Genomic DNA, 15,957 nt, shown 5'->3' with positions numbered 1-15,957 from the left:
ATAGCATTCACATTTGCATTCACTTGACTCCCTTTCTTACTTAACAGCCGAGGTTGGCTCTTGCATCTCAGCTCCTTTGTGTGCAGTTCATGGGTCAGAAATCCCCTGGGTAAAGGCAGGATGCAGTGGATAGAGCCCATTCTCTCTGCCTCACATCCTCGTGTGACTTCAACACAGCAAACTGATATGGACAGTCTCTATTCCACAAACTGAAGGGATCACAAGAGCTTTTCCTCCAGGGAAAGAGAAAATGCTGTTAGGGGTTCAGAATTTGGAAGAGAACTTCATTTCTATCAGCTCTTAATGATGTAGTTGTTACAGTAATCAAAAATTAATTTAGATGGTGGCTTTTGGGGATGTTCCAGTTGCATTTTTGTCTTCCTTCAAGTAGATCATTCTTCTATGTTATAAAATATTTCACTCTTTAATGAGGCATAAAGTAGCCCTAAATACTCACTGGCATAAAACAAGTGGGGGGAAAATTTTGCATTCATGTTTAAAAGTGAAATTAATAAAGAGCACCTGCAATTTCCAGTGCATGGAAGAAAAGAAAAAGAGGGAGAAAAAAGGGGATTGTGAATGTACTGTGTCCAGTTCTGGGCCCCTCAATTTAACAAAGATGTTGAGGTGCTTGAGCGTGCCCAGAGAAGGGCATTTGACATTGGAATAGGCTGCCCAGGGAGGTGGTGGAGTTGCTATCCCTGGAGGTATTCAGAAATAGCCTGGATGAGGCACTTAGTGCCATGGTCTGATTGATTGGACAGGCTGGGTGCTAGGTTGGGCTGGATGAACTTGGAGGTCTCTTCCAACCTGGTTGATTCTATGATTCTAAGGCTGATGAGGAGCCTGGAGCACAGCCCTATGAAGAGAGGCTGAGGAAGCTGGGGGTGTGCAGCCTGCAGAATCATAGAATCAACCAGGTTGGAAGAGACCTCCAAGCTCATCCAGTCCAACCTAGCACCCAGCCCTATCCAGTCAACCAGACCATGGCACTAAATGCCTCATCCAGGCTTTCCTTGAACACCTCCAGGGATGGTGACTCCACCACCTCCCTGGGCAGCCCACTCCAACAGCAGAAGAGGAGGCTCAGGGCAGAGCTCATTGCTGTCTGCAGCTCCCTGAAAGGAGGCTGTAGCCAGCTGGGGTTGGGCTCTTCTGCCAGGCAACCAGGGACAGAACAAGAGGACACAGCCTCAAGTTGTACCAGGGCAGGTTCAGGCTGGATGTTAGGAAGAAATTCTTGGCAGAAAGAGTGATTGGCATTGGAATGGGCTGCCCAGGGAGGTGGTGGAGTCACCACCCCTCGAGGTGTTTAAGAAGAGGCTGGATGAATCACAGAATCAGTCAGGGTTGGAAGAGACCACAAGGATCATCTAGTTCCAACCCCCTGCCATGGTCAGGGACACCCTACCCTAGATCACCCTGCCCACAGCCTCATCCAGCCTGGCCTTAAACACCTCCAGCCATGGGGACTCAACCACCTCCCTGGGCAACCCATTCCAGCCTCTCACCACTCTCATGCTCAACAACTTCCTCCTCACCTCCTGTCTGAATCTCCCCACCTCCAGCTTTGCTCCATAAGGCACTTATTGCCATGGTTTTCTTAATTAGGAGGGTAGGTGATAGGATGGACTCAATGATCCTGGAGGTCTTTTCCAACCTGGTTAAATCTGTGGTTGTGTGAAGCTCCTGTCCCCTGTAAACATAATTCTCCAAAGCACTACATGTTCCTTGCTTTTCCACACTCTGATCCTATTTTCTTCCTGGCTCTTGCTTGTAAATATCAGCTGCCTGATCTTGCCCAGAGGAAGGTGATCTATCATCTGCTTGCAGCCAGGGTTTTTGTCACTTGGCCATTCCATATATATAACATTTTATCTGAACTCCACTCATAGGAGATAAATGACCATGACAACAGGCTTCCTTCAATGCTTCAAATAAAGGAGCTTCACAAATCAGGCAGTGGCCTCCTGCATGTTGAGCCTAGGCTGCATGTGCAGTGTTTCCAGCTATATGAGCAACCTTGGTTGAGCTCATTATTCTACAGTGGATAGTACAGATGTTACCATCCCACAAGATTTAAAGCTTCCTCTAAGGAAAACTGCTTCTTTCACCTCTTCCTTTTTTGCCAGCTGGAGCAGCTGTAAGGTTTATTAATGGCTTTTGTTTCCTGTTTGCTCAATACTTGTTTAGTCCCTTATTAATATAATCAATACCTTAAGGATATATATTTAAACATGAGAACTCATGAGACAAAAAAGAGCATCATAACCCAAGGATGAAGAGCAATGCTATTATGAGTTCTTTGTGGGTTTGAAAGTTCATATTGGTTATTACTGAACTACCCAGGTTGTCTCTATTTGGTTGCAGGAGATAAAAGCATGAACTAAGATGATCTAAATCTCTTTCTGCTAAGCTTTTAATGGAATGAAGACAAAATATGCAGTGGGGGTTTTATTCTGTCAGTGTTAGTCAATTGTAAGGAGCCCTGAGAGGAGAGGATTTTCTTTCATGCTATGATTACAAGGAAGCATTTTTGCCTTCAATCTATCAGCCAAATGTTTATTAGAGATGCTGGGAGGAGTGACAGGGGCTGCAGCACTCTTCCTCCCTTTCCAGAGCCCAACCAGGACTTGGCTGCACAGTCTATCATGATGGCACTGCCATTTGTGATATGTTTTAATTATGGAATCACAAAATCATAGGACAGTTCATGTTGGAAGGACCTTTAGAAGGTCTGCAGTGCAACCTCCTACTCCAAACGGTGTCTAAAAGCTCAGACCAGGTTGCTCAGGGCTGTGTTTAGTGTTGTCTTCAAAGCCTCCAAATGTGGCCTTCCTAAGCATCCCAAATCATCCAGAGACTGTGAGCAAGGAATACAGAAGGTGCCAAGCATATTCCTTCACACATCCTATTTCTTTTAGGTTTAGCATGTACTAATCCAGCAGGAAATTTGTGTTTTAAGAAGAGGAACAAATGTTAAACTTTTTTGCATTCCTCTCTTCTCTAAGTTTGCAGAAAGCCTGGATTAAAGGCAAATTGAAAGAGGGTAAATTAATGAGGGATTTAATTAGAAGTAGCAAGAAATAGATGAGAAATTGGGAAAAGGAGAGTTGGGTGTGGGGATTTCTCTGTTAAGATTCATTCTTCTATCTGTAGATCTGAACCAGTGTACTGCAACAGAACCATAGAGTCAAGCAGGTTGGAAGGGACCTCCAAGCTCATCCAGTGCAACCTAGCTCCCAGCCCTATCCATTCAACTAGGCCATGGCACTAAGTGCCTCAGACTATCATAGCCTTTTGGGAAGTCAGTGATCCTCACATAAGCTGGAGTGCTTCCCTCTTCCCTGTGATACTTATATCTCCAGGCTTTGAGTCATGGTGCTCTGCTAGGTCTAGGAGTTCTGCAAGCAGATTCTCCTAACCTACCTCTTTTGTACTCCTGATTCCATCACTATAGTGTCTGAATGTGCCTGCAGTGTTTCTTGAAGGTTGTAGGTTTTCTGCCTTCCACTTTGGAACCAACCCCATGCATTGTTGCATTGTGGCTTTTGAAAACCTTAGCCAAAGCTTTGTGAAAGGAAGGAAATGCTTTCACTCAGCTCACTCTATGTGATAGCTCATTGGATGATCTTCATTAAGCAGCAGAGGATGGGGATTAGTGAAAGAGTTGTAAGAGAAGGTTAAGCACCAGCTAAATGAAAAAGGCAGTAGATTATGATGAAGAGAAATGTAAGGCTAATTAGAGATCAGCAGCAGGGTTCATTAGGACCTTACTCAGACTGTTCCCTGGAAGCCTGGGAATCTGAAGCTGGACACAGCTAATGGAATTTATTAAGGCCACAAAGCTGATAAACATCATCAGAAGGCAAAGAGAAACAGTGGAGAAGCTGGCTGTCTTGCAGGGCTGGAGTGCAAGAAATTAATAGTACAAAGGGCAAAATTAAGCACGTGGTCAGCCAGGGCAAGAATTTGTCTTGCAGGCTTCAAGCTCAACAGTTAGAAATGCCTCAGAAGAGCAGATGGGTGCCTGAGCATGCAGTGCTGATCGTTGGGTGTCTGCAAACTGCCTGCCTGCAGTGATCATGGGCAAGGCAAATGCTCTGTTAGGATGGGGCAGGCAAACAATGTTCCGTAGAACTGGGCAAGTTGGAGTTTCACTGCGTGAGGGCCAGTTAAGCTTTCTCTGCAGCAGAGTCCTGGTTATTTCTGTTTGGGAATCATAGGAAGTTTTGTGTTGGAAAGGACCTTTAAAGCTCATCCAGTCCTACCCCCAAATTCCCCAAGGAGGAAGTGAATATAAACCACTCGCATTAAAGATGAAGAGGAAAAGGAACTTCATCTTACAGAAGGAAGCTTTGCCATTGGAATGGGCTGCCAGGGAGGTGATGGAGTCACCATCCCTGGGGGTGTTCAGGAAGAGACTGGATGAGAGACTTGGTGCCATGGTCTGTTTGACTGGATGGAGCTGGGCAATGGGTTGGACTGGATGAGCTTGGAGGTCTCTCCCAACCTGGTTGATTCTATTCTATTTTAATAATCTAGTTTATCCTACTCAGTGAGAGCTTTCAGGACACATGGCTCCTCTGACTATAACAGGAACACTTGTGCTTAGGAGAAAACAGCTTATTAAAGCAAACCTTAGAAGATGAAGCAACAGCCAGTGCAGCTCCAAGTTAGAGGGCAGCTGCTACCAGAAAAGTGAGATGCCAGCAGGAATTAAGTGAGACACCAGTAGGAGTGAAAACAGTTATGTTTAGAGCGACTTGGTCAAGAATCATAGACCCCAAGGATCAGCCAGTTCCAACCCCCTGCCATGCCCAGGGACACCCTACCCTAGAGCAAGCTGCCCACAGCCTCATCCAGCCTGGCCTTAAACACCTCCAGCCATGGGGCCTCAACCACCTCCCTGGGCAGCCCATTCCAGCCTCTCACCACTCTCATGCTCAACAACTTCCTCCTCACCTCCAGCTTTGCTCCATTCCCCCCAGTCCTGTCACCCCCTGACAGCCTCAAAAGTCCCTCCCCAGCTTTTTTGTAGCCCCCTTCAGATCCTGGAAGGCCACATGAAGGTCACCTGGGAGCCTCCTCTGCTCCAGCCTGCACAGCCCCAACTCTTTCAGTCTGTGCTCACAGCAGAGCTGCTGCAGCCCTCTGAGCATCCTCCTGGTCCTGCTCTGGACACACTCCAGCATCTCCACATCACTTTTGTCATGGGGGCTCCAGAACTGGATGCAGTACTCCAGGTGGGGTCTCAGCAGAGCGGAGTAGAGGGGAAGAGTCTCCTCCCTCAACCTGCTGGCCACACTATAATACACTTTTCTAACACACTTTTACCTGAAGAATCAGGGGAGGGTCTTCTCAGGCCCAGGTCCCATGTTCTTCTGTGCTAAAGAGCAGAGAGTGGGATGGGGCCAGTTAGTGTCAGACCAGCTCCTCACAGCACTGTCTGCAGGCACCTCAAACAATGCTGTGGCATGGACTGAGGACCTGACTGTGCTGATTCACTTGCGCAACCTTTTGACGAACTTACCAGACCTACGCTGTGTAGTGTAATTAAGGGCAAATCCCTTGCTCAGTTGCCCTCTAGACACCGCTAACTGAAGCTGCCTGGGCATGAGCAGATTTATTTCTGCTCTACATAAGGCATTTAGCTAACACCAGAGGGGCAGAGGCAAGCAGCACCACGGGCGCGGCGTGCGCGGTCCTGCGTGTGGCCCGAGAGCGAGCAAGCCAGCACTGATTATTTCACCAGACAAGCTACGTGTGAAGAAGTAAAGATGAAATTAAAGAATCAAACGCCTTGGGGAGCACAAACAGCAGCACAGATCTGTCTGATGTTTGTGTCAACAAGGTTGCCAAAGCAAACAGCACAAACATCTGTCTGTAATGCTGTAAACGGGAAAGGCAGCGGTTCGCGGAGCTCCCCGTGCCCCTATTTATGAGGCTGATAATATCACCCCAACACATGAACTTTATGCAGGCAGGTATAAATAATTCATGGCTTAGCAAATAAAGAGATCTGGAATCTGTACACAGAGATGGCTGTTGCCAATTATCTCACTTGTGCAGAGCCAGACCTCGCAGCTCCCATCGCTTGCAGCTGCTCTTTTAAATCATTCATCAGCGCTTAAGAGATATGCTGGTGGCGTTGGCAGAGACTATTTGAATTTTCATTGTTTACACACTGTGAATTTAGCTTCTGGTCTGAAATTGTCTGCCACAGTGAAGCCTTTGAGAATATGGATGAGAAGAATAAGACAATTCCTTTTTCTTTTCCCATTTTTTTGGTCCGGTTTTACCTCCTATTCTTTTCTAGTCACTATTTTAATGTCAAAGCCGTAGCTGATGATCATTCCTTATGCTGTTTTGATGATGAAAACAACAGGAATGTTCTCTTCAAAGTCTTACAGAACAAATGATTGGTAAAAATGTTGCTAAAAGTTGTATGATTTTCCATTTTTATTCTAGAAAGGCTGTTGAAGGACCTGGAACACAAACCCTATGAGGAGAGGCTGAGGGAGTTGGGGGTGTGCAGCCTGCAGCAGAGGAGGCTCAGGGCAGAGCTCATTGCTGTCTACAACTACCTGCAGGGAGGCTGTAGCCAGCTGGGGTTGGTCTCTTCTCCCAACCAGCAACAGAAGAAGGGGACACAGTCTCAAATTGTGGCAGGGGAGGTCTAGGCTGGATGTTAGGAGGAAGTTGTTGTCAGAGAGAGTGATTGGCATTGGAATGGGCTGCCCAGGGAGGTTGTGGAGTCGCCGTGCCTGGAGGTGTGGAAGCTAAGCCTGGATGAGGCACTAAGTGCCATGGTCTAGTTGACTGGATAGGGCTGGGTGCTAGGTTGGACTGGCTGATCTTGGAAGTCTCTTCCAACCTGGTTGATTCTATGATTCTATGACAGCTTCTTTCTGATAGTGTTTAAGCAGAATCCTCTTGGAAATAATAAGGAAAGCTGCTTTAAAAATTGATGACAAGCCATGGCCATGCTTTTTCCTGTCAAATTACTGGGGAACAGACTTTCTGTGCACTTTCAGATCACAGCAAGAAGTGCTTCTTTGATGATAGATTTGCCCATGTCATTAGAGTGATATGGCTTAATTTAGTTCTGGCGTGGGTAATGGCAGCAGTGTTTTTAAAGTCAAAGGCCTTATGATGAAGTCAGACTTTTCACTGTATGAATTGAAAATCTCATTCCTGCAACTACAGATTTATGCTGTTTTATTAACTGTGTGTCTGTCTGCTATAGACTGTGTCTATGTACACATAGCCAGGTGGGGTTGGTTTCTTCTCCCAGTCAACCAGCAACAGAACAAGGGGACACAGCCTCAAGCTGTGCCAGGGGAGGTCTAGGCTGGATGTTAGGAGGAAGTTGTTGTCAGAGAGAGTGATTGGCATTGGAATGGGCTGCCCAGGGAGGTGGTGGAGTTGCTGTTCCTGGAGGTGTTGAAGCCAAGCCTGGCTGGGGCACTTAGTGCCATGGTCTGGTTGATTGGCCAGGGCTGGGTGCTAGGTTGGGCTGGATGATCTTGGAGGTCTCTTCCAACCTGGTTGATTCTATGATTCTCTGATCAGCATTCATTAAAGAACAGAAGCAGCAGAATGTGCCAGGGCACAGGAATCCCAGTCAAAAACCCATGTGGAAAGGCTCTGGAGAGAGGAGACATGGAGCAGAGGATGTCGTCGCTCTGCTTCTGTCAGCTCCCAGCAGCTCACTGAACAAATTAGGTTTCACTCTCAGATCTGCACATGACAGCGGATGGCATTTACCAGATGGCATGTGTAATGGGACTGTCACACTGATAGGGGTTTAACAACAAAGTAGAGGAGGCAGCTAATGAATATACACTTCCTTATTTCCAGAACTTTGTTCTATCCCTGCCAGGCATTAGCTACTTGACTCCTGAGTGCGGAAAAGCTTTGTATGTAAGCATGTACCAAGAGCCATGGTGCAGCATGCAACTAGGCTGTTTCACTTTAAAAACTGGCATTGAAGTAAGCAATTGGCATAATTCCTAAAATCAGTTCTTCTTGATGACTTTCAGCTCCCTCACAAGTCAAGTGTAGGCTGGCTGTCAGGAGGAAGTTCTTCACAGAGAGAGTGATTGGCATTGGAATGGGCTGCCCAGGGAGGTGGTGGAGTCACCATCCCTGGAGGTGTTGAAGCCAAGCCTGGCTGGGGCACTTAGTGCCATGGTCTGGTTGCTTGGCCAGGGCTGGGTGCTAGGTTGGACTGGATGAGCTTGGAGGTCTCTTCCAACCTGCTTGATTCTATGATTCTATGAGTGCACTGATTAACTGGGATGTCATTATTTGGGATAGTTCATAGAGATTAACTGGGATGTCATTATTTGGGATAGTTCATAGAGATTAACTGGGATGTCATTATTGGGGACAGTTCATAGAAATGTTTTAGAGTAGCTGAGCTGTGTGTCCAAACTCAGTGAACTTTGCTATTGAGGGTCTCATGCAAAAGAGACAGTAGTGAAACTGAGGTATGGTGGGAGTTAGTCTTCAGTGTCAGCACAGTAGTTGTTTTCTAGCTATGAATTGTCACAGGATCAGAGAATCATAGAATCAAGCAAGTTGGAAGAGACCTCCAAGCTCATCCAGCCCAACCTAGCACCCAGCCCTAGCCAATCAATCAGACCATGGCACTAAGTGCCCCAGCCAGGCTTGGCTTCAACACCTCCAGGGACAGAGACTCCACCACCTCCCTTGGCAGCCCATTCCAATATCAGGAATAATCTTCCTCAGAAAGCTGATGATTCTACTCCGTAGATTTTTATCTTTACCTACTTTTCTCCTTTGTTGAAACTCCAAATTGAGCAACTCAAAGTCTCCTTTTTCAAGGGTACTGATGCATACTTTAAAATGTGTTTTATTTGCCATTGCTTCAAACTGAACATCTTTATGTGGGACCTCACATTGAAACATTGGTTTGGGGAGATGACAGTAAGGCAGTGAAAGCCTAAAGAAACAAATATATAATGTAAAGAATTTTCTAAGCTACAAACTGGCTTTTTTTTTTGCTTTTAATCATTTATTTGTTTCTGACAGTTATTCTAGTGCCAAATAACAAGACCAAAAAATCAGAAGAGGAAAGGGTTGTGTGCATTGTAGTCTTCTCTTTATTCTTTTCCTTTTGTGTTAATTAAAGAAGGATTGCTCTGGCTCTGATTGGAGTCTTTTGGGAGGACTGCTTGTGTTTTCAGTGATGATTTTATCATGGCCACGATGAATTGTTTATTAGGGTTGTTGTTTTTCCAGTAGAGTGGCTTCTGAGACTGCAGGGGCAAAGCAAGGCAGTTTAGAATTAAATCTGATCAGCATACCTGGGTCTGATGGTAGTAGGAAAGTAAATGCAGCTAAATGCAGCATGATTTTCCTCTGTGTTCTATACTCAGCTGCATGTGAAGACAATCACAGAATGGTAGCATGGTTTGGGTTGGAAGGGACCTTGAAGATCATCCAGTTCCAACCTCCCTGATGATGGCAAGGGCACCTTCCACTAGACCAGATTACTCAAGGTCTCGTCCAACCTGCCCTTGAAGGACTCCAAGGAGGGAGCATCCATGGTCTCCTTGGGCAGCCTGTTTGTGTCTCGCAACCCTCGCTGTAAACAATGGAAAGGAATGAGATTGTTTGTGAAGAAGATTCTCAGTTGATAGGAGACAAAAGTCAGGCTGGGTGGGGGATGGCTGAGAGCAGCCCTGAGGAACAGGCCCTGGGGTCTGGGGTGAGGAAAAGATCAACAGGAGCCTGCAGTGTGAGTGCAGCCCAGACACAACCCTGTGCTGGGTTGCAGCAAGAGCAGTGTGGGCAGCAGGGCAAGGGAGGGGATTCTGCCCCTTGGCTCTGCTCTCCTCAGACCCCACCTGCAGTCCTGGGGGCAGTTCTGGAGCCTCCAGCAGAAGAAGGACATGGAAGTGTTGGAGCCAGTGCAGAGGAGGCCACCAAGATGCTCAGAGGGCTGCAGCAGCTCTGCTCTGAGGACAGGCTGAGAGAGTTGGGGCTGTGCAGGCTGGAGAAGAGAAGGCTTTGAGGAGACCTTGGAGTGGCCTTCCAGGATCTGAAGGGGGCTACAGGAAGGCTTGGGAGGGACTATTGACAAGGTCTTGTAATGACAGGACAAGGAGTAATGGGTTTGAACTGGCAGAGTGGACATTCAAAGTAGATGTTAGGAAAGGGTTATTTGCAGTGAGGGTGGTGAGACACTGGCACAGGTTGCCCAGGGAGCTTCTGGAGCACAGAAGCACCCAATGTGATCAAAGATCTTTGAATTCTGTGCTCCAGAACCTCCCTGGAGGTGTTCAAGGCCAGGTTGGATGAGGCCTTGAGTGACCTGTTCTAGTGGGAGGTGTCCCTGCCTATGGCAGGGGATTGGAACTGGATAAACCTTGAGGTCCCTCCCAACCTAAACTATTCTATGATTACTCCTCATCCTGTTGTTAGAAGACCTTGTAAGTAGTTTCTCCCCAGCCTTCCTGTAAGCCACTTCAGATACTGGAAGGCCACTTCAATGTCTCCTCAAAGCCTTCTCTTCTCCAGGCTGCAGAGCCCCAACTCTTGTAGCCTGTCCTCCGAGCAGAGCTGCTGCAGCCCTCTCAGCATCTTCCTGGTCCTAAGATCATCATGGCCCTGAATTCTGTGGTTCAGTGGTGCATTGCATAGTCATGATAATCCCCTTTCTATAATGCTAACTGATTTCAGTGCTCACAGGCTGCATTTTAAGACAGCACACGTGGTCTTTTCCAGTGCTGGAAGCCAAAGTGGTATTTAATTCACTTTAAACAAAATTAATTCCTTTAAGAAAAGAAAACTGCAAGACAAGTCAAAACATTTGCAAAGCAGCAACACTTCTCTGTAGCATACAAAATGTAAGTGCTTTGTGCTGTGCTGTTTTGGATGTCGTTAGGGTGATTTTGAAAGCAAGTGATTTAATTGTGTTTGTGCTAATTTTAATGTTTACAAATTAGAGAGAGATGCATTTAGTGGCCCGTAGGGAAAGGGCTTTGAAACCTCACATGTCTGGGAGTCTACAGTACTGTCATTTATCCACAGACTCTTTCTAATATCAGGGTGATTTGCTTTTTAGATTACTCTTGCGTGGAAAGTGAGTCTCAGGAGTGTTCAGCTCTGTGGAATTCACAGCCAGGTTCATGTGCATCTGTGTGTGCTGCCATAGATCTTTAACCGAGCTCTTCTCTTCTTCTTTCCAAGGTCCCCGGGTCCCGATGGTGACTGTTCACAACACAATCAATGCACAAAGTAAGAGTGGACTTGAACCTTCCAATTGGTCAGAGAAAAGTAGCCAGCAGGACACTGAATAGAGCTGCTTTTTGGTGAAGTTCAACTGCTGGGGAGCCCAGACTCTTCCTAAGTCTGAGTCTTCTGCAAGTCAGAGGGACTCGCAGAGCTGTCGTGCTGCTATCACTAAGAGCTTTCTGTTTGGGCTACAAAGGCAGTGGCTTGGCCATGATGTTATGCATAACTTTAGAGCAGCCCAGGTGATGCCCACAGCAAATGTTGCCACAGGGCCAGTAGAGTTTCTTAGCTCTGGCCTGCAGCTCCAAATTCACTTTCCTCCCCCCCCCCCCCCCCCCAATTTAAACACAGCACCTCAGTTTTCCCATAGGCATGGAGGTGGCTGACTGGCTGTGACAGCAGAGCAGGAGAGTCCTCTCATCAGCTCTCTTAATCAGCTCTGTTGCAGCCTATGATGTAGCTCTGAAATATTACTAGGTGAATGAAACGAGAGCTGCTATAACACAGAAAGAGCAAATGAAGGGCTTGGAAAAGTAACAAACCACACCAAAAATGAATGTTATTTGTGACAGATGCATATGCCTAGCAGTTTTTACACAGAGAACTTGAGCTAGTCATGCTGAGAACATAGCCCCCGCTGCAAGTCGTGATGGTCTGCATGTGATTAGCATTTCCCTTGGTTCCCTTCCCCCCCCCCCCCCCCCATCATTCTTTTTTTCTTTTGAATAAAGGCCAGGCATGTTACTGAATTTACTTATTTAATATGAGCCCATTACTCTATAAAGAGAGTTTGCCTCTGTATGCTGCAATAATCTGATAATAGGGAGTTGCACTGAATATTATAGCCTGCTTACATTTAATTAAGCAATGACCATTTGTACTCCACAGACTCAAGCTCCCTGTGGTCCTAAAGCAGAAAAGAAAGTCCTTTAGGAGATATGCCAATCTTTTTTATTTCCTCCACAGTCTTCCTGGCTTTCTGTGAATGCAATTATATGAACAAATAAACCAGCTTGACTAAATTCCCCTACGTGGCAAGCCCCTTTCTGCTGATAAAGCTACTTGTGTGTGCCATAATTAAATGGGAATCTTAATATTTAACTAAACATAATGAGCTCTTGCTTGGGCACTTTTGTGGGGGTTGTGGTTTCAATAGAGAGGAGCCAAGCTTTTCAGAAGCAGGGTGAATAGTCATTGAACCAATCTGGTAGTGCTGAAAGGTCTGTGCAATGTATTCACTGGGAAGGGCAGGTTTTTGTGCTGGGCTTGCCTGCTCAGCAGAGATGGGCAGAGAGAGCATGATAATCAGGTGCTGTGAGCTGCAGTTACACATCTATTTATCAGTGTGTCTCAACAGGGAAATTACAATCAATGAAACACATCATTTGGTGCAAAAGCTCAAATTCTCCTTGGATTCATATTGCAGAGAAAATGCCCTGAACCCCCTTGTTCAAATCCAGCCTGATGCCATGGGGATGAGCACAGGAAGGGGCTCTCCAGACTGGAATTCTTTGCCACCAGCATGGGATCCCCCAGGCCCTTGAACCCCTCTCCCATGGGGCTTGGGAGCCTCACCATCACCAGGAGACATTTCCCACAGCCTGATGAACTGTCTCCCAGAGATGGGCCCTTTCCTCAGTGGCTGGAAAGGACTTACTCCTTCTGCTGTTGGAAGTAGCTACTTTCTCTAGAACAACTTCAATGGTTAGTGCACATGGCCAGGATGTGGAGAATAAAGGTTAAATCCTGAGAAGGAGGAAATCATCCTTTATTTCAGGCCCAGAGAGTCTTTGGATAGGACTCACAAGCAAAGTAATTCTTGAAACACTATGAAAGCCAAGACCTCTCCAAAGCCTGACTTTGCAGGCTTGCATGGTCTTTGTTCCTCTCCCCTCTTCTCTTGTCCACTCTTCTCTCAAGGAAACCCATGGCTTTTCTTCCCATGGGTTTTCTCTTGTGGAGCTGCACAACCATGTCCTGAAACCCTCCATAGCCTCCTCCATTTCTCCATTTATTAGGTGTAACTTGGGCATGAGCTTGAGGACTTCTTCATTTGCTACCAAGCTTGGCATGGCAAGTATGCATGGTGGATAGATGTGTGCCTGGGACCCATAGGACTGCCTCAACACAGAATGTCATGTTCTTATTTGCTGTAAACCAGCTGGATGTCACTGATTTTAGGAATCTTAGGCTTTTTGCCCATGAAAAACCTGGAAAGGTTTTTAAAGACTTAACTGAGTTAGACGACTGTGAGGACTAGAAGGAAATTCTTCCATGAGGAAAGTTGTGTTGCAAGTATCAAAGAGGCTATAAAATGCTTTTTTTTTTCACAAACAATGCCAAAAGTTGGGGGTTTTTTTGTGATCTTGTCCTTCTTTCAGAAATGTTTGAGCTGGAGGTAAATGAAAATGTGCAGCTGGCTGTAAATGACAGGCAAATGCCTAAGGTGGAATACATGGAAATCAAGATAGATGATTACAGTAAGTAGCACCTTTCCTCTCTCTGATTCTTCTCTTTCTTTTGCCCTGCTGTTGCTGTGAAGTGATACAGTCATCTTGGATAGACAGGCAGGAGGAGAAATGACTTTGACTCTCAGTAAACCCACACACTTTGCAAAGCACTCTCTTAGGAGGATGCGCTACGTCAGGAGGTTATTACAGAGACAGGCTTTGATCAGGATGCAGCTGAAGAAAGACAAAATGATAGGGCTGGCTTGTGGGGTTGTTTTTTTTTCCTTTTAAAATGTTCTTTGTTGAACTCAAAAAACACTCTGGGAAACAATACAAAGTGGTGCCCTCATTGTTTGGGGCATTTGTCCTAGCAGGGCTGGGGTGTTATCTGAGGTGGATGTGAAGTGGGTGAGTGTGTGCACTTGCTGGCCACCTTTCAGCACACAGTACTGAAGGTGACTCAAGAACAAGAGTCCACGAGAGTCATTCAGGCTTCTTTGAGGAAGCTGCATCATTTGATAAGGTTGGGAGGGAAAAAACAGCTTCACAAGAAAAGCTAAGAAATTCCACCTGGAGTGAAGAGAGCAGAAACTTGGAGCAGTTCACCTGTGCAGCTGGTACATTGTTTGTATAATCGCTCCCCAAGTGCCTATATGCCAGAGAGAGGGGAAAGCCTAGTGGCAAACAGCCAAATGTAAGCATTTTCTGCCAGTCTCTCTAGTTTTACCTGAAACAACCTAAAAACCTCTCCTCTGGCTGTTAGCAGACCTTTAGGTGGAGAATCCACACAGGCATGCAATGGCTCCCCAAGATCCCAGTTTGTGTGCATGGTGGCAACTCTACAAAGCCAAAATCAAAACCAAACCAAAACAACAAACCCAAAACCTATCCAAGTGAAAGAACCTGGTTTCCTATTACAACCCACAAGGAGTGTACCTCTCAGATCAGATGCAGTGAAATCACTGTAGTGAGGTGTGATGGATAATGAGTTACTGATTTTCCTGGTGTTCTCAATGTGGAGCAAAGACTGAGAGACAGAATCATGGAATCACAGAATCAGCCAGGGTTGGGAGGGACCACAAGGATCATCTAGTTACAACCCCCCTGCCATGGACAGGGATACCCTAACCTAGATCAGGCTGCCCACAGCTTCATCCAGCCTGGCTTTAAACACCAGTTGCCATTTGAAAAGGCTCATAATGGCTCTAAAATGTTCTGTTCACCACGTGGGCATTAGAAACACACACCAATGCAGGAAATAATGAGAACAGATGTGTATTTCCAGGCCTTATGGGCAGAAAAAGGTAGGGAAAGGACCTGTCATAAAGATCACATCTATCTTCAACCTGAGCCAATTCATAGTGGCACTGGCAGCTTATTAGAAACAGCTTGATGCTAAATTTCTGAACTGCAGGTGCCACTGAAATGCAGTTCTGGTCACTTCACCTAAAATATGTGTGTGTGTGTGTGTAGTAAATATGAGCTGGCCACATCCACGTAGCCATTCTGTGCAGCTGCTCTTCTGTGCCCTCGCTGTGTTTTAAAAGCTTTGGGCTGGACAGCTTTGGGAGCGCTGCATGTAGTGCTCAGTTATATTTAAAGTCAAGTGATGGCCTTTTTGGCTGTCCCTGGGCCATTGATCCAATTTGCAGCCATTAGCATTCAGATGGAATAACTAATTAGGCAGAGTGTCAGACAATAATTGCAAAGCAAACCACTTAAACCGCACTGTTAATCTGTGTATTAATCTACTGACAACGCTCCTAATACTCATTTAATTGCTGGGCCTTTGCTAATCTGGATTGCAGTTAACATTGGGAAATAAATGTGCTGTCCTTAATGCAAAAAGCATTTGTGTGGCAGAGGTTTTGGCTACTGGAACAAAGCCACACAAAGCAGTTAAAGGCAGCTTTGGCGAGCATGTCCCTCAATTATTCTGAGTCACAGAACCACAGAATTGGAAAAGACCTTCAAGATCCTCCAGTCCAATCATCAGTTTCACACTGACAAGTCCTTGACCAAACCAAATCCCTCAGCACATCTAATCACTATGAATCACTATGGTTGGGAAGTGCCAGGGGAAGTACAGGCTGGATGTTAGGAGGAAGTTGTTGGCAGAGAGAGTGATTGGTATTGGAATGGGCTGCCCAGGGAGGTGGTGGAGTCACCATCCCTGGAGGTGTTGAAGCAAAGCCTGTTTGGGACCACACTTATCTGTGTCACCTGTTCAAAGCCTAGT

General features: G+C 46.1%; 1 protein-coding gene across 5 annotated transcripts in view; it reads left to right on the top strand.

Moving 5' to 3' along the window:
* DPP6 (dipeptidyl peptidase like 6) overlaps positions 1 to 15,957 on the top strand; it is a 547,256-nt gene that overhangs the window by 515,026 nt on the left and 16,273 nt on the right. For all 5 annotated transcript variants that reach the window (XM_064162829.1, XM_064162831.1, XM_064162828.1 and 2 more), the window contains 2 exons: positions 11,224 to 11,271; positions 13,650 to 13,748. In XM_064162829.1, coding sequence (XP_064018899.1) covers positions 11,224 to 11,271; positions 13,650 to 13,748 — 147 coding nt within the window. The remainder of the gene's footprint in view (positions 1 to 11,223; positions 11,272 to 13,649; positions 13,749 to 15,957) is intronic.

This window comes from Pogoniulus pusillus, chromosome 23, assembly GCF_015220805.1.
Source record: "Pogoniulus pusillus isolate bPogPus1 chromosome 23, bPogPus1.pri, whole genome shotgun sequence".
In the NCBI taxonomy this organism is placed as follows: domain Eukaryota; kingdom Metazoa; phylum Chordata; class Aves; order Piciformes; family Lybiidae; genus Pogoniulus; species Pogoniulus pusillus.
This window is presented reverse-complemented; position numbering and strand designations above follow the sequence as displayed.